The sequence below is a fragment of the Chrysemys picta genome, chromosome 9 (assembly GCF_011386835.1).
Source record: "Chrysemys picta bellii isolate R12L10 chromosome 9, ASM1138683v2, whole genome shotgun sequence".
NCBI classification, from domain to species: Eukaryota; Metazoa; Chordata; order Testudines; family Emydidae; genus Chrysemys; species Chrysemys picta.
The window spans coordinates 6,132,734-6,148,517 of record NC_088799.1 but is presented as its reverse complement, the minus strand read 5'-3'; the positions used below and the strand labels follow the sequence as shown (position 1 = coordinate 6,148,517).

The 15,784-nt window shown below is 57.2% G+C and overlaps 1 protein-coding gene across 1 annotated transcript; it reads left to right on the top strand.

Annotated features, from left to right (window-relative positions):
* Positions 1-295: 295 nt before the first annotated feature.
* On the top strand, positions 296-15,424 carry NMUR1 (neuromedin U receptor 1). The gene is made up of 3 exons (XM_005292560.4): positions 296-450; positions 3,396-4,299; positions 13,026-15,424. Exons 2-3 carry the CDS (start codon positions 3,405-3,407, stop codon positions 13,424-13,426), a joined length of 1,296 nt encoding a protein of 431 aa, XP_005292617.1. The 5' UTR covers positions 296-450; positions 3,396-3,404; the 3' UTR covers positions 13,427-15,424.
* The last annotated feature ends 360 nt before the right edge of the window (positions 15,425-15,784 follow it).

Genomic DNA, 15,784 nt, shown 5'->3' with positions numbered 1-15,784 from the left:
TCCCAGCTGCAGGTCCCTCACTCTGCCCAGTCCTGCTGCCTCCACTTCTAACCAGCCTCCTGCGTGGGTCAAAGGCCCAGGCCCTGAGGGGGGGGCCTGCCATGGCCCTGGCTGCAACACAAAGCCCCTTCCCCGGATCCAGCTCCGCAGCTGTGATTAGAGACTAGACTGCAATGCCCCCTGGTGGTGCTTGAAAAGCCAGCAGCTACAGGCAGCCCCCCCTCCAGCCCTCACTCGGCCCCCCCACCCCGAGGCAGGCAACCTCCCCATTCATTGATGCTTTTTCCCTCCAGTCTGTCACAAGCTCACACGCACACGCCCCAGCGCTGAGATGGAGTGAAGACTTTAACCGTCTCCTCTTCGCCTCCTCCAAACTCCCTGAGCGAGCTTGGAAAATGAGCAGGGCTGGAAGCCCGGGGAAGTCTTTCTGCAGCCGGGCTGCGTAGCAAGGTGAGCGTCCCCCTCTGCCAGAACGAAATCTGGATTTTGCTTTTTTGTTGTTGTGGTTCTGGAAAATGAACGTAGCATTGGGTGTCCGGGAACCCCGATCGCCCCGCTCCAAGTCGCTAGGTGGTGGAGAAAAAGTGGATTCCCACAGCTTGGAAAAAGCAGACAGTTTGGAGGGTGACGGGCGTGTTCCTAAGACGGGGGCAGCATCTGAAAATAGAGCAGCGGCGGGGCTAAAATCCTGCTCTCGCTTTAGCAAGCTGCGTGGAGAGGAGCGAGGCAAGGGGAGCCGACGGGCTGGGGCGGTACGGCTGGAACCGACGAGACGTATTCTATCTCAGGCGTGGAGGAAATGTGATAAAACTCCGAAACTGCAGTCCCGAGGGGCAGGCACGGTGCAGGTGTGAATGGATGGATGCACATTCCAGGGCAGGTGGATGGCTGGCTGGATAGACAGATATCGGATAAACAGACAGATGCTGGATGTGTACTGGAGTGATAGATGGGATCGGTGTATGGACAGACAGAGAGATGGACGGCTAGACAGACATTGGATATAGGCTCTGTAGACAGACTCTGGGAAGCAGGCGAGTGAGTGTAAGTTTATTATTGGATGTGACTGTTTTATTAGAATCCCGTTCAGTAATAAGGGACCAGTCTCAGCTTAAACTTCTCATGGCTGTTAAATTGGACTTTGCCTGCAGCTTTGAGCTGGCTGTGAGCAGCGTGTGGGTTTAGCGCTGCACACACAGCCTGCCTGGCCAGTGCTCTCCGTGCCCGAGATGGTTTTGGGGGGCAGGGAGCGAGGTTTGCACTTAAAGGGGTGGCCCCGTCCTGGCCAAGAGTCCGTGTGCCAAGCAGGAGAAGAGAAATCTCTGCCTCTCTCACTTAAGAGGTGGCATCTCTCCTGCAAGGAGATTTGCCTTCCTGAGTCTATCAGACTGTGTCAGCACTTCAGGACGAGAGCGGAGTTATTTATGTCTTTTCCATCACCGAGCACAAATAAAAAATCAGAACTCGATTCATTCCCCCACTAGCAGCACTGGTGGCCGTGTCAGCGTCCCCTCGGGCTGCCTCTGGCCTGTGGGGCTCTTTCAAAACCACTTGATTATTTTTTTTAGAGCATCTTTAGCATGCGCTGCACCGCAGGGTGGCAATAACCCCCTCGCAGAGCTACAGGAGTCAAGGATGTGTTTCTCCGCTGCAAACAGGTGCCGTAGACGGGAGGGAAATACAACCCCTTGGAAGTCCTGGCCGTGACTAGCACGATGCAAAGTGGTGTCTTCCCTCCCCATCTGCGTCCCCAGGTGACTAACAGAGCAGAAGGAGGGCGAAGGGAAAGGCGAGAGAATTGGCAGAGGCTTTCAGGGAGGATCTGAAAGGACATGGACATGAAGTTTAAAGCACCAGAGATTTTTTTTCCCGGCCTGTTTGTTAAGCTGGCAAAACCCAAGCCCCGGTCCCTGTCCTGCCGAGGGTTTTGCATTTAATCTAGCACCCGTGTAAATTGTCCCCTGGACCAGAGGGCACTGGGATGAAGAGCCATTTTCCCCAGGATGATGTTCTGGCCGTCCCTGTATCCCCGTCACCCAGCTAGGGACGTCTGAACTGGGGCGATCGCCCAGAGCTTTTCTGGGTTGACTGTCAAATTGCATCCTGGCTTCGCTTCTTGCCTGTGTGCGGGGGGTGGAGAACAGCCACATGGAGATGGTGTTAACGGCTGCCGAGAAAGCTTTGCAGGAAAGAGACGGTGCCAGTCTAGCCGAGCACCCCCGGGACTGGTAATCGGATGACACTGACCCCCTGATAACACGGCCCTGGCAGCCCCGGCCCATGCAGCCAGGGAAGGCTACTCTGCGAGATGGGAGCGACTGAAGTAGCATTTTCCTGAGCCAGGCAAAAAGGGCCCCACGGGACTGAGCTGTGCCCGGCTTCTTGGCGCTCTTCACCTGTGCGGAGTTAGGGAAATGCAGCAGGCTCAGGCTGTGCGGGGGAACGTCTGTTTGTAACGTGGTTCGGGAGGCCACAGGGTCTCCTGGAGACAGATCTGGTTATACTCGGGACAGGCAAATTTGTGCTAGACAGAAGCTTCTGCCAGGCCTGGCTTTTGTGGGGGGTGGATGAGGAGGGGTGTAGAGAGGAAGGAGTGAAACCATGGATTGGATTGTACTGAATGGGGAGTGTTGAAGGGTGGGGTTTGGAGGGACAGGGCTGTAGGGAGCGGGGAGGTTTGGGGGGCAGGTTTGGGTGAGGTTGGAGGTTTTAAAAACCCCACCTGGTTGGCACAGGAAGCTGTCAATGATGCAGACTGGCCCATCCAGCCCAGTCACCCAGTGACTTTTCCCTGGCACGTGGCCCCAGGGTTTTGTAAATTCGGGTCAAGGGCCAAATTTTGGCACAGGAGCAAGCCAGCAGCACTGCCCGTATTCCCCCCTCCCCTGTGCCAGGCAGAGTGGGGATTTTTCACTTGCCTCTGCTGCGCTGGTGTTTGGAAAGCTGCCGCCACATGGGATGCCCCCATGCCCCTTACAGCAGCTCTCCCCCGGCCTGCAGCACAGATAGCTGGTGACAGCACGGCCGGGCCAAGCCAGGCTCGGGGTCCCCCTCGGGGCATGGCAGGCTGCGTTAGCCGTGGCCTGGGCCCATCGTTCCCGAGGAGCATGCGCTGGCCCGGGTTGCATTTCAACCCGCTGCAGCCCCGCGGTGTCGTGGGGCAGCCATTCAGTCCACCCCAGGCTGGCCACTTGCCAGCATCCTAGACAGCTCCTGGTCCGGTCCCAGTGACCCCAAAGTGCTCACGGTTCACCTGCGACATGGAGGCCCGTGCTGGGCCCTGCCTAGCCGAGCACCTCTGGCAGTGAAGAGAGGACGGTTGAGGAGCTGCCACTGGGGATGGGAATGAGGGTGGCTTTAAGGCATCTCTCTAATCCAGTCCAGTCTCTTTGCAGCAGGAGACCATGTATCCCTCCGCCAATTGCTCCAGCCTGCCCCACAGAGACCTCCCTGCGCTGCTGGACTACCAGGATCTGTGCAACCGAAGCGAGCAGGACGCTGCCTTTAGCCACGTCGACCCCAAGGACTTGAACCTGACGGTGGAGCAGCTGCAGGACAAATACCTGGGCCCCCGGAGATCCAGCTTCTTCATCCCAGTCTGCGCCACCTACCTGCTGATCTTCATGGTGGGGGCCATCGGCAACACGCTGACCTGCCTGGTCATCGTGCGCCACCGGTTCATGAGGACGCCCACGAACTATTACCTGTTCAGCCTGGCAGTCTCCGACCTGCTGGTGCTGCTGTTGGGGATGCCGCTGGAGCTCTACGAGATGTGGAGCAACTACCCCTTCCTCCTGGGCGCCGGGGGCTGCTACTTCAAGACGTTGCTCTTTGAGGCAGTCTGCTTCGCCTCCATCCTCAACGTGACGGCGCTGAGCGTGGAGCGCTACATCGCTGTGGTCCACCCGCTCAAGGCCAAGTACGTGGTGACTAGGAAGCACGCCAAGCGGGTCATCGTCACGGTCTGGGTGTTGTCCGTGCTCTGCTCCATCCCCAACACCAGCCTGCATGGTATCCAGCCCCTCTATGTGCCGGGCAGGGGGGTGGTGCCGGACTCGGCCATCTGCACCCTGGTGAAACCCCGCCTGATTTACAACTTCATCATCCAGATCACCACCATCCTCTTCTTCTTCCTGCCTATGGGCACCATCAGCATCCTTTACCTGCTCATCGGGCTGCAGCTGAAGAAGGAGAAGATGCTGCAAGCCCTGGAGGCCAAATCGGGCGGGGACTGCGACTACCACAACATCCGCGTCCAGCAGCAGAAGATCAGGAGGAGGCAGGTGACTAAGATGCTGTGTAAGTGGAGATGAGGGGGGTGAGGCCGGGGAGAGCTCGTGATTCCCCTCGGCGGCTGGTCCCCTGCATCACAGAAGGTGCAGGGAGAGGCATCCCCAACCTGCGTTTTCACTGGGCGGCTAGGGCAGGCCCCCTGCGTCCTGCAGCCCAGCTGCTGGAGTGCAGGACCAAGTGAGAGCTCCAAGGGGACCTGGGCACCACGCAGCACAGTGGTGGCGGGCGGATGCAGCCCAGCTCCAAGGCGTTGCAAAGGGGACTGCAGATCTGGAAGGCCTTGGGCAGTCCAGACTGGAACAGGCCAGGCTCCGTGCAGTCTCTCTGCAAGCCCCTAGGAGCATACGCATTGGAGAAAGTTCCCTGCAGGGAGGCGATCCGCCCCCTTCATCTGGTACAGGCGGAGAGCAACCGGCCTAGGGATTTGAGCCAGGGATCCTTGGGTGACCTGGCGTTAGCTCACCTGCCCCTCCAGCTACGGCAGTCTCTGCACTCAGGCCCCTGCGAGGCAGAGCCACCCAACCCCCTAAGTGAGAGCAGCACTGCCCGTCCCCTTGGGAGACTGGCGTCTCTTTGCAGAGGGACTGGGAGTTAGGAGCACCGGAGCAGCAGGTCCCAACTCCCCTGGGTACTGCTGGGATGCAGCTCTTGGCCGGACTCCTGTTCGCCACGCACAGTCCTAGCAGCCTCCTGGAGAGGGGGCTTTCCAGGGGAGCTGAGGAGGGGCTGGGTGAGGGCTGCACCCAGAGCTCCCCAAAGCTGCCCTGCAGATGGCCAGCCTGCTGGATGGGACTTGCTCCCTTCTAGATCTTGGCATATTGCCCCCCATCAGTGCCCCAGCCCCTGCCCGCCGGGACCCTAGCGTTTCCCCCTCGCAGAGCAGCGCTCTGTGAGCGCAGCCAGCCGGCGGCTCAGAGCTCCTAACAAACCCAGCCCCTCGCTCCGCTTGTACATAGATACCCAGGCCTGGGTGGAACACAGGCATCTTAGGCCAGAGCCTCGGCGGGTGGAAATCGACGTAGCCCCCATCCAAGTCAATGGAGTCACGCTCATTTATTCCAGTTGAGCCCTTTGGCTGTGTTTACTCTGTGTGTGTGTGCGTGTGTGTGTGTGCGTGTGTACCTCTGTGTGTGTGTGCGTGTGTACCTCTGTGTGTGTGTGCGTGTGTGTGTACGTCTCTCAGCGTTGTTGCCTTCATGCGTGCGGTGCTGGTGTCGCGCTGTCAGTGTGACTTTGCCGCTCCAGCATGTCACTCAACAGGTGTCTTCCGATGCACCTTTCCAGATTGGGTGGGTGCGTGGGGACAGCAAAGGGGTGCTGAATTAGCCGGCCGTGTGTGTTGCTGGGTGTACAGGGAAGGGGCGTGCGTGTCGGCTGACCCGACGTCCCAATTTTATAGGAACATTCCCAATACTTGGGGCTCTGTCTGCCTGTTACCCCCCACCCCCATCCCAATCTCTCACACTTGCTATCTGGTCGCCCTGCGTGCATGAGAGTGCATTGTGGGGCTCACACGTTCCAGGGGAACCTCCTATTAATTAGGAAGAGCCCCAGAATGCATGGTGCTGTACAGAGAGAGAGGCTACAGGCCCTGTCCTGGGGCGCTGACGGTCTGCGTTAAGCCCAAGGCTTCCTTTCCAGGATCTCGGTGCCGTGCCGTATAGCAGCCAAGCGGCACTGTGTGCTACGCTGCAGAGGTGTGACTGGGCTGTGCCTTGCTGCAGTGCCCTGGTGGTATGTTAGTGCCGATGCCTTGCAGGGAGAGGGGCGTGGGTAACCGCAGCTCAGCGCTATGTTTCTGGAAACGCGGCTTTGGTGCCGCACTTGAGCGGAGATCTGCCGCGTAGTCGTTATTTTAAAGCGAGATGCGCGGAGGGCGAGTTCTGACTAGCCAAGGCGGGTTCCGGCTCCTGGGCCCGATTCTCGCCCGCATCCCCCTTGGCAGCTGGGGAAAGTGGGTGTAAAACGTTACCGTTCTGATCGGGTGCCATTTTGCACCCGCTTGGCCTGGGTGGAAACGGCGTCCTGGAATCAGGTGCCACAGCGTGCCTGGCTGGCGCTCACTGCATGCTTAGCACGCCTGCCGTTGGCTTCTCCTCTGAGGGGTGAGTCCCAAGCAACATCCAGCATCCCTCCAACCACAGTGCGAGAGAGGACGGCTGGGACCACCGGGGCCCGGGGGCGTGTGGGTTCTCCGCGTACCGTGTGCATCCCAGGTCCTGGCTGGTGTCTGCTTGGTGCAGCAGCTAGGGAAAGAGGCTTTTATCACAGTAGCACTAACCGGCTGGGAATTGGCAACCGGCCGGAGATAAGAGATCTGAGCCAGCAGCTCTCCCAGCCGCTCGTTAATCTCCGAGAGGTGCCCAGGGTCGGGATGGTGATTACTCCATTAATGGAGGGCTGCTTCATTTGGCTAATAAACGCAGCGGGCTTCCAGGGAGGCCTTGGCTGGCTGGTGGGTTTCGCTCGGGCACAGACACAATCCAGGGCAGGAAACGTTTCCCAGAGAAGGTGCCCGCTGGGAGGCCAAGCCAGCCGGAGCTTTGTGGCTGTCTGCTGACCTGCAGTGCTCCCCAGGGCTGCAATGCTCTGGCTTTAGGCTGAGCGAAGGCCCCGTGCTTGCCAAGAAGCAAAGCCACGTGGCAGAGCGGCCCTGGCAAGAGAGAGAGGGAGAGATGTTAACCAGACCTCACGTCCTTTCCACAACCTGCTTCCCCGGCCGCCCCCAGAAAGCAGATCAACAAACCGGGGGGGGAGGGGGGAGTGAATCCCTTTTGTTCTGGCCTTGCCATGCAGAAACAGGCTAGCATTGCAAACAAACGTTGGCTGGGACGGTCCTGAGCTCCCCATGCCTGCACAGGGCCTCGTGTCCTCCTGCAACAGTGCCTGGGGTTTTAACGCAGGCTTGGCTTGAAGTGGCGCTGGCTGCAAAGGTGTCCCGTCCCCAGGGACGCCACAAGCATTGCCACCACACTGGCTCAGCGGGTCCCCACAATGCAGTGTGCCGCGTTTGGACGTAACCCAGCGCCCCTCATCCCAGCAGCAGAGCTGGAGGGGTTGCAAGCACTTTGGAGGAGAGGATTAGGATTCAACACGATCTCGACACACTGGAGAACTGGTCTGAAATAAATAGGATGAGATTCATTAGGGGCAAATGCAAAGTACGCCGCTTAGGAAGGAATTGCACACGTACAAACTGGGAAATGACGGCCGAGGAAGGAGCATTGCAGAAAAGGATCTGGGGTTAGAGTGGATCACAGACGAAATAGGAGTGGTCAATGTGACACTGCTGCAAAAAAAGCAAACATCCTTCTGGGCTATGTTAGCAGGCGTGTTGTAAGCAAGACACGAGAAGTCATTCTTGCACGCTACTCAGCACGGGTAAGGCCTCAACTGGACTATTGTGTCCAGTTCTGGGCGCCACCCTTTGGAAAAGAAGTAACAAATTGGAGAAAGTCCAGAGGAGAGCAACGAAAACATGGCCTGCGGGGAAAGATTGAAAAAAAAACTGGTTAGTTTAGTCTGGAGAAGAGAAGACTGAGGGAGGACATGATAACAGGCTTCAAGTATGTAAAAGATTCTTATAAAGAGGAGGGTGATAAATTGTTCTCCTTAACCACTGAGGACAGGACAAGAAGCAATGGGCTTAAATTGCAGCAAGGGAGGTTTAGATCAGACATTAGAAAAACGTCCTAACTGTCAGGGTGGTTAAGCGCTGGAATAAATTGCCCAGGGAGGTTGTGGAATCTCCATCATTGGGGATTTTTCAGAGCAGGTTGGACAAACATCTGTCAGGGATGGTCTCAGATAATACTTAGCCCTACCTCAGTGCAGGGGACTGGATTAGACGACCTCTCCCGGTCCCTTCCAGCCCCACATTTCTATGATTCTGTTAGGGGATCGGTGCTGTGGGGTAGATGCCGTGTGTGGATGTGCCACAGCCGCTCTGCTGCTGGGTGAGAGAGCGAGACCCCCAGGTACCAATGGCCCTGCAGCGGCTTTTCTGCTCAGTGGGGACACCCCCAGAGGGATGTCAGAGGGGCGAAGGGTTATCCCGCCCGCACCCTCGGGTGCCTCCACTTAGCCAGAGCGAGGAGAGTTATGGGAGCTGGGAGGGGGAAGCCAAGGGGGAGCCCAGCCCAGCCCGGTCCCCCATGCCACCCTGCAACAGTGAGCTCACCTGCCCTGAGGCGATTTGGTTAAGCACATGGCCCCACAGGGCTCCCTGCAACGCTTCCTAGGCCTGGCCCGTCTCTAAGGCCGAGGTGCAGCCCGCAGAGACGACATGTCCCAGAATGCATTGCTCCATCTTGATCCAAACAGAGGCGACCAGAGGAGCAGGCTGAGCGTTAGAAATTCCTATGTCCCCATGGTGGGACTCCACCCCAGAAACAGCTGCATTTTACTCTGTCTAATCTAGCTACCATCACCGGAGTATCTGGGTGCCTCCGGCAGGGACGCCGAGAGCGGGTTCAGGCCAAGGTGAAAAAAAAATTCGCCCCCCACCCCCACCCCCCAGCAAGGGCGGACCGGCTAAACAGGGCCGACAAGGGGGGGTGAGGAAGCCAGGAAAGCCGGGCCCCGGGCCCCCTTCTGGACCGCCGGGCCCCGTTAATTTGTACCGGCTTCCCCCCTCTCATTGGCCCTGGCCTCTGCTGCCACCTGCGTGTCGCTGGTGATGCAGCTGGGGAGGAAAGGGGCACTAGAAACATAAATCGTTATTAGGGGTAGCGTGGTCTATGGGGGCCTTGTACAAACAAATCCCGATTAACTGACGTTCGGATTAGCTGGGACATTTCTGTCTCCTGGATCCATAATTCCTATAAGGACTGAAATCCCTTTTCTGGCCTCCTGCTCGGCCCCCAGCTAACCAGGCAGCCAGGAGTTTACCTGGTATGCAGGGCGCTGCAAACTGCTGCGTGCCACCCAAGCTGCCCAGGTGGCCCCCAGTTGGGCATGGCGCCTGGCCTCTCTCGGGACCGAGCATTTCAAAGGAAGAGGCCCCATTCCAAATCGACTCCGGATTCCCCTCCGCCCCATTCAGCTGCAGCCGGGGGCGTGAGCATCGCTGGAAAAATAAACACCCGTCCAAGTGAAACACCAGCAGAATCCCATTAACCTCGAGTTCAGCCTTTTGGGCAGCCTGGCGCTCCCTGGGCAGTGTTGGGTGGGTGCCTGCCGCTCCCCTCCCGCACTCTGCCTGACCTCAGGGCTCCCCTTCCACTCGCCCGGGTGGCAGAGTCCTCGTAACCCCGACAAGGCTGGGCCCAGGATTCCTGCAGGGCTCGACCCCCAACCTTGTCGTGGTCACTGAGGGCAGGGGCGAGGGTGTCCCCGCTCTCTCCACACTGGACGCTTCCCAGACCAATTGATCATTGCATACAGCTCAAAGCAAATACAAGTTATTAAACAGCAACGAATAAGGAAAAAATGGGAAAGGTTAAAGGAAACACGTCACCCCGCTCTGTGGCCTGGGGACGTCACAACCAGTGTCTCTGGGATGTCAGGGCAGTTCACAGTCTGTCCCTCACACGTCCCGGGCCCCTGCCCAGGCCCGGCTGTGCTGCAGGGACGCTGCGGGTCAGACACATCTCTGGTGGTGGCCACACGCCTCCAGGCTCTAGGTGGCAGGACCCTTCTTCCCAGCGTCAGCCCCCCGTCGGGGTTACGATCCTCCTGCAAGTCTGGGCCTCTTAGCTAGGGGCATTTCCCTGTACTGGGCCCACTGCCCAGGGTCCCCCTCACTCTCCCCAGCTGCTCACCCCCCCCAGCTCCGGACGGCTCCTGCTCCAGCTCTCTGCCTTAGCACAACTGCTGCTCTGCCTCCAGCCCCCGGGTCTGGTCGCTGCAGTTCTCCTCCCAGCACTGACCTGCTCCCTGGGATGCTTCTCTGGTTCTCTGGCTGGCAGGGCCCTGCTCCCCAGCTTAGCTCGGACCCCTGCTCTCCCCTTAAGTCAGCCCCACTCTGTCTGACCCAGGCAATTCCAGCTCACAAGGAAGACGGGACCCTCCTGATTAGCCTGCCCGGTCAATCCGGCTGACCTGGAGCGTTGTTCCTGGGGACTGTCAGTCTCAGGGTTCTAATTTCCCATCGACCCTTCCCCTTTCTTTCGGTACTGGGAGCTACCCAACCAGAAACCCCCCACGGAGTTTAGTAAGGGACCAACAGTCCCCTTACACTGGCATCAGGCGGCTCACGGCCGCAGGAGGGGCCGGGAACATCCTGGCATGGCGCTGGGCAGGCCTGGGGGGAGCAGAGATGGGAACCCATTGCTGCTGCTGGGAAGGCTCCAGGACTGCCAGTCTGGCTCCGGTCACCAGCCCGTGAATCCACGCCCGGACTCTGGGGCGTGGCGTTCCGTTCCCGTCTGCGCCAGGGCCGTGTATTTAACCAGGATAAACAAACCCTTCGAGACCAGGCACCTGATTTCTACCGGGTGCGTATCCTGGGACAACGGGCGCAGCCCTCTCTGGGGTCGCGGGGGAAAGGAGCTGTGTTTGTCAAGGAGCTTGGGGAAGGTGACAGAGAAACAAACACCGGAGACAGGATAACGAACGGAAGGGGGACAAGGGCCAAAGCCGGTTAATGTGACCACACTTAGCAACCGCTGGCTGGAGAGGAGTGGCAGCAGAGAGAGGATGAGAGCAAAATGAAGCAAAAAGAACAGACAGGGGAGGGAAAGAAAAACCCGCTGAGACTGGGTGAAGGTCCAAGACATCAGAGGGGCACGAGGGAGCGATAGTTACAGGGAATCGCACGGATTGCCGGATGGCAGGGGACGGATCACTGGAAAATTGCCCTGTTCTGTTCATTCCCTCTGGGGCACCTGGCATCGGCCACTGTTAGAGGACAGGATACTGGGCTCGATGGACCTTTTGGTCTGACCCAGTTTGGCCGTTCTTATGTCTCTTATATTTCTTATGGAGGGTGGAGGCGGGGAAAGAACTGGGTCACACTTTATATTAGGGTTCTATTTATAAATGGTTTACAAAGGGTTAATAGATGTTTCACGTTACAGACAGGTGTAGGACATGTTATAGATGGTTACAAGCAGTCTATTGACGTGCTGGATTCTATGACAGTTGATTAACCAGTTATTAAAACAGCTAACCCGCTGTTAACTTTTGATAAGCTATTGATTTTATAAACTCTATTGAATGCACATCATGCCTTGTGGAATGTTACAAACCATGTGATGCAAAACCAATGAACTGCTGTGTGACATGTCATGATAGCTAATGATATGTCATGACATAAATCAGCGTCCTTTCATCGCAATGAGCAACCTCATTCCTTCAAATTCTTATAATCTCTCTCTCTCTCTCTCTCTCTCTCTCTCTCTCTCCATACACCCCTTCTATCTATCTATCTATCTATCTATCTATCTATCTATCTATCTATCTATCTATCTATCCCCATACAATCCCCCTCTATCTATCTATCCCCATATACCCCATCTATCTATCTATCCCCATACAACCCCCTCTATCTATCTATCCCCATACAACCCCCCTCTATCTATCTATCTATCTATCCCCATACAACCCCCATATACCCCATCTATCTATCTATCTATCTATCTATCTATCTATCTATCTATCTATCTATCTATCTATCCCCATACACCCCCAGCATCTATCTATCCCTATATACCCCATATACCCTATCTATCTATCATGCCCATCAAAGTGGTATTTGGGCTTCATTTTAACTGCTAGCCATCCACTCCTATTTTTGTGTCTTGCCCTTAATTCAAATAAACCAGTAGACTATATCTGAAGAAACGCAGCGCTAGTGACATGCCTGCCAGCCAGAACCAACCAAAACCTCCTGCCTTTTTCTGTTGTCTCTCTGCCCATCCTGCAGCCACTAAACTCTTCGTAGGTTTATGTCTCATTTATTGTAAGGGCCCGTTTCCTTCCCATGGCTGTATGATGCCAGCTACGGTAAGTACCATAATAAGGAGGCCGTAAATCAGTCACCTGAGGGCTATGAAAGAAATGGGTGTTTACCCTAAGATGGCATGTTAGAGGTACATACCACCCACCCCGAGATGGGTCATCAGCAGGGAAGGAACCCACAACTCGCAGCACCACAGGCAACAGCAATTCTGGGCCCCAGGGCAGAACAGTCAATGGGCACTCCTCCGGCATGGCCAGGGCTTCCACATGCCTGCCCGGCTGCCTTCAGCACCGCCGGTGCCGCCCCACGTGCGCCTAGGAGTCCTGCAGCCAACTTGGACAATTTAAAGGGGCCCGGGGCTCCTATCTACCACCGCAGCAGCTGGGGGCTCTGGGCCCTTTTAAATCACCCAGGCCCCTGGGCAATTTCCCCCTTTGCCTCCCCCCTGTCGGCGGGCCTGACTGCAGGCCTTTATGACTCAAGGTAAATGTTAGTGGGCAGTATCAGTAGGTTGTTATCCCTCTGTGGTAGAGTCAGAAATTGAACCTTGGTTACCTATGACCCAAGCTACCTCTACTTGGGCGGGGAGGGATGGCCTGCTAAACCCAGGGTTATCAGTTCAATCCTTGAGGGGGCCACTTAGGGATCTGGAGAAAATCAGTACTTGGTCCTGCTAGTGAAAGCAGGGGGCTGGACTCAATGACCTTTCAAGGTCCCTTCCAGTTCTAAGAAATAGGATATCTCCATTAATTTTTACATATTTTTTTACTCCTGGGGCCACCCTCGCTGTCCTATGTGAGCCAGGGTAATTTTCTCTGCTTCCTTCCAGTCGTGCTGGTTGTCGTATTCGGGATCTGCTGGGCCCCCTTCCACACAGACCGGCTCGTCTGGAGCTTTGTCTCCCACTGGACGGGCCGGATGCTGCACATGTTCCAGTACGTCCACATCATCTCCGGGGTCTTCTTCTACCTGAGCTCAGCCGCCAACCCCATCCTCTACAACCTGATGTCCACGCGCTTCCGGGAGATGTTCAAGGAGGTGATGTGCCACAGGCACCTGAGGAGGTTGGGCTCCAGGAAGTACTCGCCCAGCGTCACCCGGGTCACCACCCGCAGCACGGTGTGCGAGCACATGCCCGCCGGCAACGGGCTGCCCCTGTCCAACGTGGAGGAGGAGGAGATGGGTATGGAGGGGGAGGACGCCCTTAAGCATGAGACGTCCTTTCCCTGAGGGCACCGCCAGGGCCTTCCCCGCTAGTCGGGCTCCTGGAGGGACACGACGACTGCGAGGGGGTTGGGAAGGCCATGTCCGGTGTCTAGTCACCCTGCTTATGTCTCCTGTCGCTGTGCCACCCGCTAGCACTGCCGTGGCATGATCTCCACTCCCACCCCTTGCAGGCCGAACTCACCGGGGGCTGCGCCGGGGCACGAGGGTACGAACGAAGGCAGAACTTGGGTTCAGAGAGGTGGGGCATTAACTCTTCACTGGCTGGGGTCCCACTCCACGGGCCATGCCTTTGCAGCCTCTTGGCTTCGGCATAGGTGGTGGTGCCATCGGCTGCAGGTTGTCTGGTGTGTCTGGCAGCACCGGACCGGCGTAGTGCTAGGCGGGATGTAAACAACAAGAGAGAGGTTAGCAAGCAGCAGGTCGTCTCCACTGATCCCAGCTTCTTCCCTGTGTAGGGCATCGGGGCCTGAAACAGCTGGGCGAGAGATTCAGACATGGCCACTGAACTCAGAGCAACTGCCTCTGTCATTCAGAGGGCTGGGCCCTGGTCACAGGGTAACGCTGCCCGCCGGCTGCCTGAGTCACAGGGCAACAGGTCCCATCCCCCCCACTCCTGGGAGAAGTCTCCTTGCTAACCCTAGCCTGAGGCTCCAGCCATTACTACCTGCCAGCCTCATTTACCCTCCTCCCCCGGTCCCACTACCTCCGTCCCCAGGCTCTCTCCTCCCTTCCCGCACCTTCAACCACCACCCAACAATCCTTCATCCAGGCTGTCCCAGCCCAACACCCCCCTCCCAGTAGCCCCCAACTTTCTCCAGTACTCTAGTCCCCACTGGGTGCTTCCGATTACCCGCAAGCCCCCCTTGCTCCCTGAGACGTGCAGGGAATCAGCTTCCAGCATCGCCAGCTCCAAGCCCCCCAAGTTCATCTAACTTTAAAAAATACTAAATGTCGGGGTCTGTTTCCCTGCCTCCTGGTGCTGGGACCTTTAGGAGTTGCAGCCCCAGCTTTTCTCCACACCCACGTGGGCTCCAGCCTAGAAAACAAGAGCTGAGATGCTCCCAGAATCCCAGGACTCGAGGAGCTGGGGGTTTCAGAAAGATGCCAGATATCAAGAGAGTTGGCAGCGCTGGGTTCCTGACACCCCTACTCCTGCTGTCCCTGGGGAGGAGGGCGAGAACCAAGAGGTGGAGGAAATCAGCAGAGAAAAGCCACTCAGGGAGCGTGGCAGGGTGCAGATGCAGGATCTCCCCCGCGGCCTGTGGGTTTGACGAGCTGTAGCTGAGGCATCAACACCCCCATGAGGTGTGGTGTTACCCTCCACCCCCCTACGTGCCCAGCTGTCCGAGCGTGTGCCATGCCTCTGTCGTGGCAGCTCTGGGCAAGGCCATGGCAGCTGTGGGTGGGAAGAGCTTCGCCCAGGCACCCCGCAGCGAGGCGCGGGGAGCTCAGTTTGTCACGCACCACACCTGGCTGCCCTCGCTTTCCCCTTCCGCCCGCCAGGGAGGGACTGTAAATCAGAGGGAAAGGGCAGTGGGGCCTGGGCCTGTCGGAGCTGCCGAGGCCATGCTGGAGGCGAGGGGGGCTGGTTTTACTCCGACCCCCGTGAAGAAGGAAGAGCTGTTGTGTGAGGCTGACTCACCCTTTCCCTGGCTGGCTCCTATGTGTTGGCGCGCGTGAGCCATGGAAGATAATTCACCCTCCCCACATAAACATGGGAACCTTTTCTGACAACAGAGATGTCTCTGATCCATGTGCTAACAGCTGACACAAAGTGCAGTGCTGGCAGCCCGGCTGTGGAGCAGATGCTGTCTCGCTCCCTCTCCACTTCCCTTTCTTCCTTTCACCACCTCGTCCCGGACCTTCCCCAGCCCAGCAGCCTCTCCTCCGACATCAGCAGCTACCCCGGGCCGTCCACGCTGTGGCGAGTTCGGGGTTTTTCTCTCTCTGAGTCTCTCTGGTCTGCATGAGCTGATTGTCGCTTAACTTGAGAATTAAAACAAACCCACCACCATTCTTGTGGGCTCAAATTATTTCTCTCTCTCAGCTGCTCTCCCCCAACCCACTGTCTCTATTCAGCATAAACTCAATTGCACCCCACCTTGACTTTCCCTAGAGGAGTGACAGCAGAGAAGCTAAATGAATTCTTTGCATCGGTCTCCATTGCAGAGGATGTGAGGGAGATTCCCACACCTGAGCCATTCTTTTCAGGTGACAAATCTGAGGAACTGTCCCAGATTGAGGTGTCAATAGAGGAGGTTTTGGAACAAATTGATACATTAAACAGTAGTAAGTCCCCGGGATCAGATGGGATTCACCCAAATATTCTGAAAAAATTCAAATATGAAATTGCAGAACTAC